Source organism: Salvia splendens, chromosome 4 (genome assembly GCF_004379255.2).
Source record: "Salvia splendens isolate huo1 chromosome 4, SspV2, whole genome shotgun sequence".
Classification (NCBI taxonomy): Eukaryota; Viridiplantae; Streptophyta; class Magnoliopsida; order Lamiales; family Lamiaceae; genus Salvia; species Salvia splendens.
Genome location: NC_056035.1, coordinates 17,194,300 through 17,209,934, shown reverse-complemented (window position 1 = coordinate 17,209,934; position 15,635 = coordinate 17,194,300). Strand labels below are relative to the sequence as shown.

The window sequence follows — 15,635 nt, the reverse complement described above, 5'->3', positions numbered from 1 at the left end:
CTAAAAAGGGAAATTACTCCAATACTAAAGAATGGAAGGAGTATATATTAATAGGGGATAGTTTGACTTGCAAGATTGTATCTTATGATTAAGGTTGTATTATGTTTGGTTTATGAGATTACATATTATCTTATGATTTAATCCTAGATGAATATTCATGTGAGAATTAATCATAGTCAATCACCACCTACTAAATAATCTCACCGCTTAATTCTAGATTATATCTTGCTACTATTTTATTTATGAAATCGAACAAACACCATAATGTATTGCGTATCCTGCTTCATTTTCAGGCATCCTTGCCAAGAACTCAGATTATTTCAGTAGTGAAAACCTTGTGTTAATTTCGAAAAGCAAAGCTATTGTCTAGGACAAAGATTTCACTTATGAAAACAGTCCAATAGTGAATACTTAGAATCCCTTGAAAATGAAGGGGGCTGCTTGTGCCACAACCGAACCTCTTTACTTTAAAAACAAGTGATCTTATTCCCCTTGGGGGGAGCATACAACCAATAGGAACCCAAAGTTCATCACACATGGCTGTGGCGAATGAAACCGATAGTTTCAATGCCACGATAGTTTGCTCGGAATATTCCAACCATTATACATCATTGCACAAACATACATCACCTGGTACCAGTCATGGTAATCACAGTTTTTCACCAGAACACAACAAAAATACCTATGGCCGATTTTGAGATGGCAGCCTCTCAGATCCATGCCTCTGCCGGAAACCGCTGGCTCTGATTCTGATCTCAGCTGCAGGAGCTGGTGGCTGAAAAGGCCCCCATATTGAATCTCTATCGACCTGGCTTGAGGGTAAGGCAGGTTGTTGTTCTCGCTCCCATCCATGGAAATGATCATGGTGGGAATTTTCCATTTCATGGACGTTTCTCCCTGAAGAACCTGAGAATAAGTAAAACCCACCAGACTGGTCAGAAGCCGAGGCAACTGGGGCAGCATGAGCTGAACTCCTATGACTGCTGGATCTTCGTCCGGTGGGTAAAACAGGATTGCGTGCCGATGGGATACTGCTAGACTGCTGGAAGTATGCTTGACGAGAAGGACGGTCACGAGTCCGGGCAACAGTTCCAGGGTATGGTGTTAGGACAGAGGAGGTTCCCGAGCTGGGAGCTCTGCTGGCAGAACTGTCAAAATCATATAATGACTCCAGACTAAAAGCTCCCCAGAATTCATGTTTAAACAATGAATTAAGCATCTTGTTAACGTTTTTTAATCCCAATTTTTGTGGCCATTAATCAATATTTTATTCATTCTAGTCTACTGTAGAAGTCTATTCTTGAGGCAATAGAGAATAATCCATCTTGAATGTTCTCTCAAGAGCCTAAAACTGATGCTGAAAATATTCTCAGAAATTTCAGGTAAAACAACAACTGACCTGTGACCAAGCATGAAGGATGGATGCATTCCAGCCCTTGGGATATCAGAACTATTCCTCGTTATTCTCTGCGTCATGGGTGTAATCATGGGTTGGTCTGCCCCAACAATCCGGTTACTTGGAGCAAATTGAGATGAATGGTCCCAATTTTGATAGTGCATGTCCATCGAAGGAAAAGCGTATGAATTAGGAACTTCACTAGGAACTGTCGGCCCAGTCCAATGGTTACTATAATTGGATCCGTCTGGAACACTAGTACTTGATGCTGTAGAAGATGGATGTACTGGCCCAAAATAAGCAATATATGGGCAAGGATGAGTTGTGGATGATACAGGCGTATGTTCAGCAAAGACGGCATGATGTCCAACAAGATCGTGATCTATGAGATATCAAATAGTCCAATTATTACAAACTTGCTCTAAGCCTTAGCAAGAAGGTGTCAAAATGAAATCTTACATGTGCTTGATGAAAACTCTCCTTCACTGTAAAAAAGGAAGGTATCATTAACTCAGCAGCTCAAAAAAGGTTAGCATATAGTAGTATTATAAAAAATATAAATGAGTATATGAATATCAAATGCTCCCTCCGTTCCATAGTAGTAGAGTCACTTCTTTCCGGCACGGTTATTAAGAAGGGATATTAAATATATTAAGTCAAGAGATAATAAAGTAGGAAAGAGAGAAAAGTAGAGAGAATAAAATAACAGAGGGAATAAAGTAAGTGAGGAAAAAGTGTTACTTTTGCTGAATATGGAAATGACTCTACTATGATGGAACGTCCCGAAATGGAAAAATGACTACACTACTAAGGAACGGAGGGAGTAAGAAAATAAACAATAGTAAGTCCATGATATGATAAAATCTTCACTCTCTCAGTCTCTCACATCTTAAGCAAGTCAAACAATATACAACACCAAGCACCTGAGGGAATGTCTGTCCAAATTTTAGAAAATAACAATGACAAAAAGATAAACTGATAAAGTCATCCATATTACAACTTTGCAAATGCAGCATCTTATGAAGCAACATCTGGAAAGCCCATATGGGGGTAGATGGGGTACCATTGTTGATCCTCTTTATTTTAAGAAAAAAATAATCTGGAAAGCTCATATAAATAAGGCGATTAAACATTGCTATAAGTCAATTTTTTCCATCTTACAAACCAAAGGACTCCTACTGTTTTGCTACAGAGGAAGCCCACCGAACAATTTTAGAAACAGAATAGGTATGTTTGCCTAAATGCTAAGATTCATAAGTAAAACATTAAACAAATTGCAGTTGAAGGGAAGAACAGGCCATATCATTATGTTCATTATGATGAGCACAGGCCTGAACAGATTCTTCAGCGAACCAGCAACTCTATTCAGCTGTGAGATCTATACAAGGCTTCAGGATACAAAATTTTTATTTGAGTCGCTACTTAAACATCCACCAAGCTAAGCTTCCAGATCACTAAGGTTAGCTTGCTAACTAGCCAAAACTACAGAAATTGAAAATCAACAACCCCCAGCCCCTAGAGGGGCCTCTGACAATCTGTGACGCCCATCAATTATCAGGGCATATAAACCTAGGACTTGTGAAAAATACTTAGAACATTTGGCCTCTGTTTCTCAAAGGGGGTGTAGCAGAAACAGAGTTTTAGGTAAAGCTAGTTGGTCTGAGTCACCAGCAGGCTATATGACAGATTCCAAAAGCAAGGAAAGATGGCCACTAGTGCAGAAGTCTCCATAGGCAGCCACCTGGAACCAATCCATAGCCAGCAACACCCTTGGCTGAATTAAAGGCATCTGATTTCAATAATCAAAAGGATCCTCGAAACACCACTTATGAGCTGTGAATCAAAGCTAGGCACTCCTAGGACGCCATTGTAATATTTTGGCTTTAAATAATATTAAATCATTTTGAATTTGTCCATGATTGTCTTCGTGTCTTTAGAAAGTTTTTGCAACTTACACTAAAAATATCACAATATCGAGGAACACATGTGTCCTTGACCATGCCCTCGCTCCAAATTTGTGGCTGGGGAATTTTAAACATTATGGTTACATTTATAGCTTTCTTTGGATATAAGCACTCTCTCAGATATCAATTAGCGAAATTGTGAGAATGATATATTTGTTCAAATATATTTCACTTACATATCCATACGTCAAAAAGAAACTAAGCTAACTAGTGCATGCATTTAATACTACGTCAAAAATTACACATGAGGTAAGATAGGAGCTTACTCAAAGGATGATGGGAGCCTTGTTAACCCATTGAACGGACACCAATGAACTCCAAATGACTGCAATAATAATTTTGAAAAAAAGTATTCAATAGTTTATGGACATACGAATAAAGCTTATGTACATGTATGATCAACATGGGTCACTTGAACTATCAATGTCTCGCAAAATCAACTCAGAATTTAAGATCCCCAAAATTCACGCAAGTCATATTGAATACACTGGTGCATCATACAATCTGAAAAAATACAGCCACTTTGAGGGGGAAAAAACGGTTTTCCCAACTGAAACCATTCCCCGACTTCATGAACTGTTGGTCTCAGAAAGATCTCTCCAGAACAGAAAATTACTGTTAAGTATTTGGTAGACTGACAAAAGGAGAGTAGAGGACAGTGGGGAAATAATAGGCCATTCTGTTCATCAATAGCAAAAACGACAATGTCCAAACTTCACAGAAGTTTTTGAGATGTCAATTAATTAATGTCTAGAGGGAGAGAATATTACTAACTAATAGATGGTAAGTCAAACACGGTCGAGTTCTTCTAACAGCTTCCATGTGCATCCATATCATGGTTCACATTGAGAACATAGGCTTGTTTACAAAGAGCGTACAATATAACCTACTTCCACAATATGATCATCTTCGATGTTTGAACTTATAACCACCCCCCACCCCCCACCCCGCCAAATTAAATACAGATGAAACAGCTTCCATGATCGAGTTCTTCTAACAGCTTCCATGTACAGCCATATCATGGTTCACATTGAGAACATAGGCTTGTTTACAAAGAGCGCACAATTAACCTACTTCCACAATATGATCATCTTCGATGTTTGAACTTATAACCACCCCCACCCCCGCCAAATTAAATACAGATCAAATATTCAAGCAAAGGAATCACAATAATATAATACGAAATTGCACACGTATTTCTGAAGCCTGGAAGAGAATACGGTGGAACGAGATGTTCGGATAAATGCTAGATAAGACAAAAGGTCAAAAGAACAAAAAATAAGAGTACCTATGATACTACATCAACATCAATGTTAAAGCACAATAGATATGATCACCTTTATTCAAAATGAATAACATTTAAGATGAGATCCAAAAAAGGATCAGGGATCAGGTATAAAAAACAACATAACATGGAATGCTTCAAACATGCTCTTTAGAAACATATATCCCTTGTCCTTTAATTCATTGCTCATTTCTTTATTAAAAATGAATAACATATAAGATGAGATCCAAAAGTGGATCAGGTGCAAAAAAACAACATAACATGGAATGCTTCAAACATGCTCTTTAGAAACATATACCCCCCTGTTCTTTATTAAATGTTAGGCAAGTGTGTAGAGCAGTGAACAAAGGGGCACATTTATTGTTGGGGTATCATATTAAATTGTAAATGTTAGCTAAGTGAGGGCCATGCTTGGTTTTTATGTAAATACTTTGATAAATTGAGAATAAATTTAAGGGATAGTGGTTGCGTGAGTACCAAAAACGGAATGGGCAATGTGTTGGTAGCCAGACAAAATGGTCAAATAAGCACTATTTTAAAGGATGGAGAGATACAGGTAATGTTGAAGAAATGGACGGACAAGTATTATACAATTACCGTTGAAGAAAAAAGCTAGATGACAGTAGAAGAAATATTATTGAATAACAGATAAATCAATAGAATTACCATATAATTATCATAGAGATCCTCATCATGGGCCCAATCATCCATACTAAACTCAGGTAGTGGACGACTACCATTTGCATATAGCCATTGTCCTTTCTCAATTTTCCGACAGTTGGGGCACTGCATAGATCCCTTTACATTGAATGCTGAACCAATGCAATCTGTATATTTTTCATGCAACAGTAAGAAACATAATTTGGATCTTAAATCCTCCAACTTACGCACAAATTTTGGGATAATAGCGTAAAAGCAGAACATGATAAGAGGAATGTGTCAGGCCTAAACATCTCCACAAGGAAAAAAATTTAGAATTAGATGAGTTAATTTAATGATTATAGCTAACTCAAGCTTTAAAGTAGAAGCCAAGACGGATGACAAAAAAGATTACCATGAGGCAACATCAAAAGTTGGCAAAACATCGGTTTAGAAAAAATAATTATGTACATAGCATGTGATAGCAAAACCAAAAAAAGGCATGCATGTGCGTACTAGCTAAAGTCATCCATTACCACAAACCTACCACAAGTTGAGCTAGTATACAGTTTGGTTTTAGCAACAAACTCCCTGCAGTACTTATACCTATTGCCCCAAACAATGTGGTGTAATTATGTATCCACTGCTCTGATCCCAAATTTTACTCTCGCATATCATAAAGGGCAAATAGCCAAAATGAAAAAACAAAAAAATTTGGTCAAATTCAGGTCTATCCCGTAACTTATAAAAATGGCCAATTAAATCATAACTTTGACGATTTTCTGAATTGTCCCATGGAGTTGAATTTATGGAGAATTGAGCATGACATGGACATCTGGAACCAAAGATGTGGACGCCGAAATTGAGCATGCTTTTTGGGCTTTTGGAATATTGATGTATTACGTTCATGTCATATTCCCGGCTATCACGTCATGCTCAGTTCTCCCCAAATTCAACTCCATGGGACAATTAAGAAAATCTTCAAAGTTGTTACTCCCTCCATCCCATAGTAGATGTCACACTTGGGAGATGGCACGAGATTTTAGGAGATGTTATTTTGTGTGTTAAGTGGTGAGAGAAAATATAATTTTATAATTGATGTGAGAGGGAACTTTTTTCAAAAGAGGAAATGTGACATCTTTTGTGAGACAAACTAAAAAGGAAACTGTGACATCTACTATGGGACGGAAGGAGTATTTAATTGTCCATTTTTGAAAGTTACGGGACAGACCTGAATTTGACCAAATTTTATGGTTCTTTTGGCAATTTACCCTATAAAAGAATTTGTCTGCTAGTCCTACAAAATTTGCACCTGGAAAATTACATGACTACTAATTACGGTAGAGACAATTTGATCACATTCAGAACCAACCGATGGACTAAGTCTCCAAAATGAAATAAATTGCATGTGCATCAGCATTACATCTAAACAAAATTCAGACTGTCTGCGTAACCAATTTAAGAACCGAGTCAGGAAAGTTTTATTTCAGCATTCAAAAGTCAATTCCCCAGAAGAATTCCAGTAATTCAACTTTCCCCAACCAGCAACTTATTCCCAGATCCCAAAATTCAATCAAGTCTAGTTCTAATCAGGGCAAAAAGATCTACCAAATATATTGATCAGGCAAACAAACCAACAACAACCTATTAGCTTTAAGCTCTTCTCCACTTGAAGATGAAATTGAACAATTGAAAAACATTGGAAAGGTACAATCAGCTAGGTCATGATACTTCCCCGATTCAATTTTGCAAAATTAAGACTCACCAAGGTGAAATTGATGGCCACATTGAAGCTTGGCCCAAGATCTATCTCCATTATCGATGACAGACTCCAAGCAAATGGAGCACGATACCACCGCCGCTTTGTACTCTCCGCTATCTCCGTCGTCGAGAAGATCCGCTTCTTCTCCCAATCCCATAATTTAAAACGACTTCTAGACACCCTAAACTTTTACAATCTACCCGGAAACGGGTCGCCCAAATAATTTTGAAGGTCTGATAAATTTTGGAGTTAAAACGATTGAAGGAATACGAGGCACATATCGTAGGAGCTCAGACTAGAGTTGGAGAAATAGAGAGAGAGAGAGGGGAAAGAGAAACACTGTTTAGCGTCAACGTTCTTTCCATCAATTTTCCTAATCTTGGCAGTTGGTAATAAAAGTTTTTTTGAGACTAAATCTTACAAGCTTGAATATATTTTGAGGTGATCTTTAAATTTAAATTTATTTGTCTATAAAAAATAGTAATTTTGGAAAAATTGGTTTGCCAACGTCAGATGCAAGGGATAATCGTGATCTTTAAATTTTAATCTATTTGTCTACTACAAAAGAAAGTAGCAATTTCAGGAAAATTAGTTAGCCAATATCGGATGCAAGGGATAATAATGCGTATATAATACCAATGTTTTAAAATTCGGTTTGAAAACCAACCCGACAAAACTATTAATTTATGGCTCAACTGGTATAATTGGTGAGACCACCGATCAAATTGGAATATTATAGCATATATTAGTGTATAAATATTACTCCCTCCAGTCCATAAATTTTGTCACATTTTAATCGGGCACGCATTTTAAAAAATGTAATGGAAAGTGGATTGAAAAAGTTAATGGAATGTGAATCCTATTTTTATATATTTGTAAGTGAGCATGAGTTAATGGAATATGAGATCCATTACAAAAAATGATAAAAAAATTTAAACGTGGCAAATTTTGGGATGAATGGAAATGAAAAATGTGACAAACTTTCTGGGATGGAGGGAGTAAATTATAATGATAGTTTGGTACAACAAATGTAGGCACTCCATAATTTAGTGGTATGTCATAGGTTCAAACAAGTATAAAATATATTTATATTTGAATAACACATTAAAAAATTGACAAAACATGTCGAAGCAGTGAACGGTTCCCGATCCAATTGGTCGATTTATCCGATTCAGAACGGTCTAATTTTCTACTGATTTTCACATATAAACCAGATCAAACCAAGCACCAATTTGAGATCGAACCAATCAAATTCCAGTTTTTAAAACACTAGGTCATTCCATTGTTTTCTAATGGAATCATTAAGCAAATTCACGAGCCAATTGTTACATGGTTCAATTAGTTCAATGAATCTAGTCATTTATTGAATTAAAAAACGATATCAAATATTCCATCCATCACCTAAAGTTAAAATTTCCTATCACCTAAAGTTAAAATTTTAGGAAAAGACATGAGTTTCAATGTAAAATTCATAAAGTATAAATAGAAATAAAAAAGTAATTGAAGTAGTGTTATTGGTAGTGAATAGTGAGACTCGCCTTATTTATAGTGTAATGTATGGCGGCCATGTTTTCAAAAATAGAAAGTTGACTAATTTTGCAGGAAGAATTAAAATAACAAAATAAGAGTCAATTTTTTAGGACGGATGGAAGATGGAGTATATACAAGCATCTTCATTACCCACCACACTCTCTAGGTTTCCTCTATTGCTCTATTATTTGCGCCACCGCCTTCTTTTGTCTTTCAGTCTCTGGTATGAACTGTGATTGCCCACCAATAGATTTGAGTACCTAATTTGTAAAAGCTTATGATCTCAAGGTTGTATTAGATTGTATTGGTTATTAGTTTGATAGAGATCTTGTGATTCCTATTATTTCATTCTACACATACAAATCATGATTAGATCGTGACAGAACTTATGCATATATGAGTAATCATGAAGTTGTAGATATTGAATTAATAGTTATTTATTATCGAACTCTTTACTTTGGTGTTTCATCTCAATTATTCTTTTTTACTTCGGTAATTAAAACATTTTTCTTACCTATTATCTAGATAGTACTCCCTCCGTCCCACCATAAGTAAGTCATTTTTTGGAGTGTCCCACCTGCATTTATCTTTTTAGCAAAAATAATATCTAACTTATTAAATCTCATGTCCAAGAAGCTGAGACAGAGGGAGTATCTATTCTATCTGGTTTGTTCACATGCGGTAATTTTTAAAAACTAACATTTCCGATATTATACTAGCAGAATCACATTTGGCGTAAATTTTTACCATCTGGCCTATTTTTAGGACGAAAATGTCTTGGAAACCTTGGAATGATCTCCTTGCATTTAGAATGATACTCCGAGGAATTTCTAGAGATACAATTTAGTCTAGATTGTATTAGTAGTGTAGGTCATTCTAAATCCCCTGAAAAAGTTAGCTAAGCTAATCTGTGTTGTTTTGACCCTTTATGTATTAGATGGAGAAAAATCAAATGTCCAATGGGTTATATGGAGTCAATTAAGAAGCTTAAGAAAAAAGTGGACCAGCAACTAGTACAAGCATGCAATTAATTCAGAGGCAGCACCAGGAGAAGTGAGCCATCAACCAGCAAAATCAAATGTCTAAATTAGCACAGGAGAACTCCAAGGCATTTTCGTCCTAAAAATAGCTCAAGCAGTGTAAAAACAAGACATCATATATGGTTCTACCGATAGCATAAAGACTGCAAATGTCAATATTTTTAAAAAATACTGCATACGAGCGGAACTCAATAGAATAAATACCTTTTTTTCGTAGTTCACTCAATCCAAAAATATGGTCGCATTTGATTTCAATAGTTCGAAACCCATATCAACCTTTCAACTGAAACTCAATTAAGATCAACAGGAAACAAGTGAGTTGGTTCAACATATGAATACTTTACATCCCTAAGGTATACACAAATCATATTTTTCAGAGAATTTCTCCCAATTGGCATATAAACCAAGGCCATCCTAAGGCGCCCAAAAAATTGAGATAGAGGAAGAGTGGGGAAGCACAGGATACAGTACAGAAACAGGAAACAAAATCACTAATATGAAGGGTTAATTTAGAAATACTACAGTCTACTACACTCAACCTTGACGAAGAACCATTTACTTCTTTTTTTCCAGTCCCAAGCTCTTTTGGATATCTTTTCTGAGACTGAACTGTGAGGTGTTATGCCATGGGAATAAGGTCCGAGTAACAGGGAGCTTCCTCCGAAGGTCCTATGATGCACAAAAGCAACACAAGAGTATCTCAACTTTCTCAGGCCCCACAGATCTTTCCCAGAAATAATAACGAATTGACCTGGGATTCAAATAGTTTGTTGCTAAAAAACCACACATCTATTTGACTGTCCGTTTGCAGAAAAAAACGGTGTAGTTGGGACATCTAGTAACCAGAGGCAGAGCACAACAACAACTAAAAGCAGGCTAAACATAGCAATGATGGGAGCGGGCATGGGTTGGTCAAAAACTATAAGTTGACTTCAGGAAGCATGCTTACATACAGAAAAATTGGTTTATGGAACTACAAATTATAAAAAATCATTTACGTTTGTCAATATTAAGGGAGTTCTCAGAGGTTAACTATGAGGAAGATATCCAAGAGAGTACCTTGAAGGTGGCGTCAGGCAATTTTGAATAGGATGTCTGCCAGACAATACAATAGTTTTAGTAAAAATAAATTTTAGAAAATAAAGAAACTAGACACAATAAAGAGTGGGAACCTGAAGGGAATTTAGATACTCCGTCTCCTGGTGGCATATAATGGTGGTCACAGAATGTGCAGAGTCTTCAGGTGACTGTAGAAATCAACACATATCAGTCTGTTAAATTCTGCAAACTTTACCAAATGATATCTCCTTAACATCATGGATATTTCTCCTAATCTGCAACTAACAAATATAGTATTGATATTCTCAAAATCCTCTCCTGATATGGAGTTATAAAGAGACTGAAAATAGACAGCCACGAACACCATCAGTAAATTTTGTATCTCTTTAGTGAAAATCTCATTAATGTTTTGCAAAAAATCACAAGTAATATCAATAAATATGGATATCCTTGAACTGAATTAGCAAAAAGCTCAATGTGCCCTTATGGTTAGGTGGACAGAATGAAACAACACAAAGAAAGAAACAATTTCAAATCTAAATTCTTGATTTAATGAGGTGCACTAATTCTGAAACTAGAAGACGTGTCTAGCTACAGTGAATATGTGTTGTTAATTAAATGTTAGATAGACCAGACTTGCCTATAACCCATTGTCACAGCTAACATAACCAACATCCCAAAGATGGGACCAAAATGTATAAGTCACTGTGTCCAATCTAATCTGCCAGTAACATGACATTAATAAGTAAATTAACCACCCATGAACAGAGAATATCACTAAATATTCCAATTCAAGCTTTACCGTAAACATAGTGGAATCTTTGCACTCATGCTTTGCATCTAACTGGACATTTCCCTCCTCGAAGTAGTGGGCGCCAACCTACACAAAATACAAAATTCATGTTTCCCAACATTTCTTTATTTTCCCCAATGATGAAAAAGTACTACAGCAGCCTACAAAATCTCACTACAAAAGGAAATGGATGACTACCTGAAGTGTACCTCTAACTTCCACTAATTGTGCCTCATCCTTGAATTCCACATTCCATATTGACCGCCAACTTCCATTGCTAGACAAATCAATGGAAGTGTAAGCAGAAAGACAGACAAGAATTAGGATCTTATAACGATTGTGTCTCAAGTAGGCTGACTTTTTCCAGGGACGAATCTTCTGTCACATACAGCAAGTCTAGTCTATACTATGAATATAATATCGAACAAAGAAGCAGGCAGACATGACAGCAGACATGACAAATATCGACTCAATTAATAAGTTTATTTCTCACCATTGCGCATGTAAGACTGGTAATCCTTTTTTTCTTGTGAAGTACTAGTCTGTTATAATTTCGTGCAGTTATTTTGTGAATTAATTCCAGTGGATAGATCAAGCTTTTCTTCATCTTCAAAATTTGTCACAGTTGTCTAGGTAAGATTAGAGCTTAATATATATCCATAACATGATTCAGAAGATATAAACCTCTTCCCTTGACTCAGATATATATAGTATGTGGCGTTACGCAGAGTACCTCTGCTCATCAAATGACTTACGAAAGCAATCATTTTCCAATATCTCTCCATAATAAAGCATGGATCATTCTGTAAGTCTATCAGTGCCTGGTCGAAGTACGTCTGGTATCGAAAGCTTACTGAGGCAGAAACAACATAGCTCACAAAGATTTTATTTTTGAGTTGCCTGCTATAAATATATCCCTAAACTCTCTATACCTACTTCACTAATTATGAATTATGTTTGTCTCAGCAAAAAAGGAAGCAGCAAAACTACATCCTCAATTGAAAGTTCTCAATGTGTCCAGCATCAAGAAAGTTCCACCAAATCAAAAACAAAATAAGTTCTACCAGATAGTGGTGTCTTTTCAGTGAGACAGCAAAGAGAAGATTCAAACAGCCTGAAGTAGATTTTACAGAGTTGCACCAAATTTATTGGGCAGTTAGAATTTGAAAATTTGACATGAATGCGCATAGCAAAGCAGCCCGCAACACGCCAGCAATGCTTAGTAGATTCCTGAACCCAATCTAGAAACTTGTGGCGTGTCTATCAGTTTGCTACTTTGTAACTTTCAATACAAAGTGAATGAAGAACTAATTCCAATTATAGTTAAAAACAATGCAACAAATTGCAAGAAGCTGCAAGAACACGATGATTAACAAAGGTAGATAGGAATGTATCATATGTGAGTACATTGAGTACTGATAACGGAACTTACCAGAAATTCTGGGGGCTGAGTCTAGTAGCAGAAATTACCACAACAAGCTCAAAATCCATGCCTGGTTCTTCCACATCTTTCCCATTAACACAATGAACTGAACAGATTCCTTTCGGGTACACTTCACTAACATACTTAGTAACTTCTATATCCAATGCATAGCTGCAGAAAGAATGTCAGTAAAACATGGCTCTTATAAATGATGCCATAAAGATCATTGTGAGTCCTACTTCAAGCTAATTAAGTAGGTTCAGATTTAGGTTTCACCAGCTGCTAGTTCACTGAGCAACACAACAGCCTTTTCATTTCTGAACCAGAAGACTAAATATATCAAGAGGAAAAACACCAAAGCATACCGATATTCCTCAATATATGGTGTCGGAAGCTCTTCATCATTTGCAGGTCGAGCCCGCCTGCAGACCTGAATTAACACAGAACACTATAACATGAAAACAGAAAAAGTAATGTGTGACTCATTTACACCAAACAAATTAGTACTGCGAATAAACAAAAGGATCGCTGCATACTTTATGCTTTGCTGAGTTAAGTTCAGCTGTAGAAACACTATGCCTTCCAGCCCCAGTCCCCAAAACAAAGGCTCAATATAGGAAGAAGAATCACAGTGACTATTAAGCTTGCAAATTAGAATATACTAGTATGGGGTAAAGATGGCTGTCAATGCATTCCTAGCATCAATCACACAAATAAATGTTACACACGTATTCCATATAATCTATATCACCTAGATGTATTAGCAAGTATCGTCTTCAATTACTGTAATGCAATCAAAGTAGGAATCTGTTATCTGCCAAATTGTACATATGGCAGATATCAATGGAGTACATTCATTATGAGCTTCAAGTTTGATTAGCGGGTGTTAGCAATTTAGCATTTAATGTTCCTTTCGATCACCTTTACAACAACAAAACAAATCATCCATTCGAGGAATAACAGATCATCTACTTGAGAAAACCTAATTAATTGAGCTTAAGAACTTCCATTAAACAGTTTTAAGCTCCACTTTGCTGCTGTAAGGCAATCTAGCAACTGAATTGAACAGTTTTTGGTTCCACTGCTTGAGGGGTTACTATTTGTTTATCTAGAAATAGACCCGCTAAACTAAATTTAAAGTTGAATGCACCAAGTTCTTAGATCATCTTATGAACACATTCAACATGATAGGAGTGTTTTCCAATTTTATCTTTCATTACAGTTACTCTCCAGATCGATATGTTAAATAGAACTGCAACATTAAAATAATAGTTAAATCAAAACATTAATCATCAAATAAAGTCCATAATCAAGTTACAGAAAGACCTAACCATGTTGACAAAAAGATGTGATAATTTGACACATTTAAAGATGAGTTAGAAGGACACTGCTGTAAATCCTGCAAATGTATGGCCTCAGTACTCCTGGAATGATACCTGGTTCACATGGTCAACAATCGCAACTTGAGCAGTCCTAGGATCAAGATACTCATTCTCGCCAATCTCGCTAAATGATGTAACCATAACCTGATTAGATGAAGACAAAGACAGTACAAACACGTGAATATAAAAACCTCTACCTGAATCAATAACCTTGAGAGCCTACTAAGAAAAGGACAAATATTGTTCAATCCTTGTTTCAAGTGTATTTAGAATGAACTCCTATCAATTACAATTACAATTACTATTATAGATGAAGTTACAGGATTGGTTTCTTCATAAAGCTGTATAAAAGCTTGAGTAGCTTGTCTGTGCAAACCACCCTGTTTCAAAACATTGAACACCACAAACCACACTGGCTAGAGTAATATTAAGAATACAAATCTAGCATTCGCAAATGAAGAAGTTTATTAAAATCACGTAATCAATTACACGGAAAAGATAATTAGGGCAAATTCATCGCACAATGGGCGTTACCTCACCGCTTCTATCAGGAAAATCCAGGCAAATCATGTGAGATTTGTTGTAAAGAGGAAATGCCTCTGCAGCCGCCGTGATATACAGCGTTTCATCCTGCAAAACCGCCTTCATATCTGCGCAGCATTAGTGATTAAATTTTGAATTCGTCGAATCATTCGTATATACACATGCATGAGAATTAATGAGAGATTACCTTTGGCGATGTATTGAATTTCGCCGGCGGGAGCGTTGAGGAGAAACCATTTGGCGATCTCGATTTTCTGCTCATCAGTGGGCTGCGTCTCTTCCTCGTCTGACATTTCTGAGATCCCAAAAGGGTTTTGGAATTTTGTACTGACTCAAATTTCTCCGTAAATCAAATGGCACACACACCAATATATATATACTATTGCTAGATTACAAGGCAATGGACTAATCTATGCATAAATTAAGGTTTCATGCTCTGCACTCCCTGTTCAATTTTTTAAAAACAGATTTCATTTCTCGTTAGAATTCTCTCAGCATTAACATTATCATTATTTTTAATTACATATCGTTTTATTTAGGAGTATTACGTACTTTTTATTAAATTCAACAAATTCATGTAATTTATCGATAACTAATTGAAATCATAAATAGAAATTCTTTCGTCGATTTTTTGTTAAAAACCTCCAAACAGAGCATATAGTTCCAGCTATATAAAAACAAATTAAATTTAAAAATTGTGAATTGGTTACCAACACATTCTGACTTCTGAGCCATTCAATAATAGGAAATAAATGAAGTTGGATAATAGAGCTCAAAAAAGGTTTTCCTTGCAAAGAACATAATTGGGCATGTTAATTG

At 36.1% G+C, this 15,635-nt stretch overlaps 2 protein-coding genes across 4 annotated transcripts; both read right to left on the bottom strand.

Moving 5' to 3' along the window:
• Positions 1-421: 421 nt before the first annotated feature.
• Positions 422-7,458, bottom strand: LOC121798919 (E3 ubiquitin-protein ligase RFI2-like). Of its 2 annotated transcripts, none has more exons than XM_042198187.1 (6): positions 7,050-7,458; positions 5,312-5,472; positions 3,627-3,685; positions 1,856-1,881; positions 1,400-1,778; positions 422-1,148 (listed from the first exon to the last, which is right to left on the bottom strand). In XM_042198187.1, the coding sequence occupies exons 1-6, from the start codon at positions 7,201-7,203 to the stop codon at positions 683-685; spliced, it is 1,245 nt and encodes a 414-aa protein (XP_042054121.1). In that variant the 5' UTR covers positions 7,204-7,458; the 3' UTR covers positions 422-682. The 2 variants fall into 2 exon arrangements, with proteins under 2 accessions (XP_042054121.1, XP_042054122.1); XM_042198188.1 differs by having other exon boundaries at positions 422-1,136.
• Positions 7,459-9,887: 2,429 nt separating this feature from the next.
• Positions 9,888-15,279, bottom strand: LOC121798918 (F-actin-capping protein subunit alpha-like). 2 transcript variants are annotated; one of them, XM_042198185.1, is made up of 10 exons: positions 15,004-15,276; positions 14,808-14,923; positions 14,328-14,417; positions 13,257-13,321; positions 12,901-13,062; positions 11,667-11,745; positions 11,478-11,555; positions 10,789-10,863; positions 10,676-10,711; positions 9,888-10,285 (listed from the first exon to the last, which is right to left on the bottom strand). In XM_042198185.1, the coding sequence occupies exons 1-10, from the start codon at positions 15,107-15,109 to the stop codon at positions 10,172-10,174; spliced, it is 921 nt and encodes a 306-aa protein (XP_042054119.1). In that variant the 5' UTR covers positions 15,110-15,276; the 3' UTR covers positions 9,888-10,171. The 2 variants fall into 2 exon arrangements, with proteins under 2 accessions (XP_042054119.1, XP_042054120.1); XM_042198186.1 differs by having other exon boundaries at positions 10,245-10,367; positions 15,004-15,279.
• Between the last annotated feature and the right edge of the window lie 356 nt (positions 15,280-15,635).

Bases quoted from the DNA above. Each gene is read 5' to 3' on its own strand.
- LOC121798919 (XM_042198187.1), bottom strand. From the start codon at position 7,203: ATGGGATTGGGAGAAGAAGCGGATCTTCTCGACGACGGAGATAGCGGA. The intron at 3,686-5,311 runs GTAATTCTATTG...TTATTATTGCAG, and splicing joins ATCTCTATGATAATTATATG to TCATTTGGAGTTCATTGGTG. The intron at 1,779-1,855 runs GTAAGATTTCAT...GATATCTCATAG, and splicing joins AGAGTTTTCATCAAGCACAT to ATCACGATCTTGTTGGACAT.
- LOC121798918 (XM_042198185.1), bottom strand. From the start codon at position 15,109: ATGTCAGACGAGGAAGAGACGCAGCCCACTGATGAGCAGAAAATCGAG. The intron at 14,924-15,003 runs GTAATCTCTCAT...AATGCTGCGCAG, and splicing joins AATTCAATACATCGCCAAAG to ATATGAAGGCGGTTTTGCAG. The intron at 10,712-10,788 runs GTTCCCACTCTT...ATTGTCTGGCAG, and splicing joins AGTATCTAAATTCCCTTCAG to ACATCCTATTCAAAATTGCC.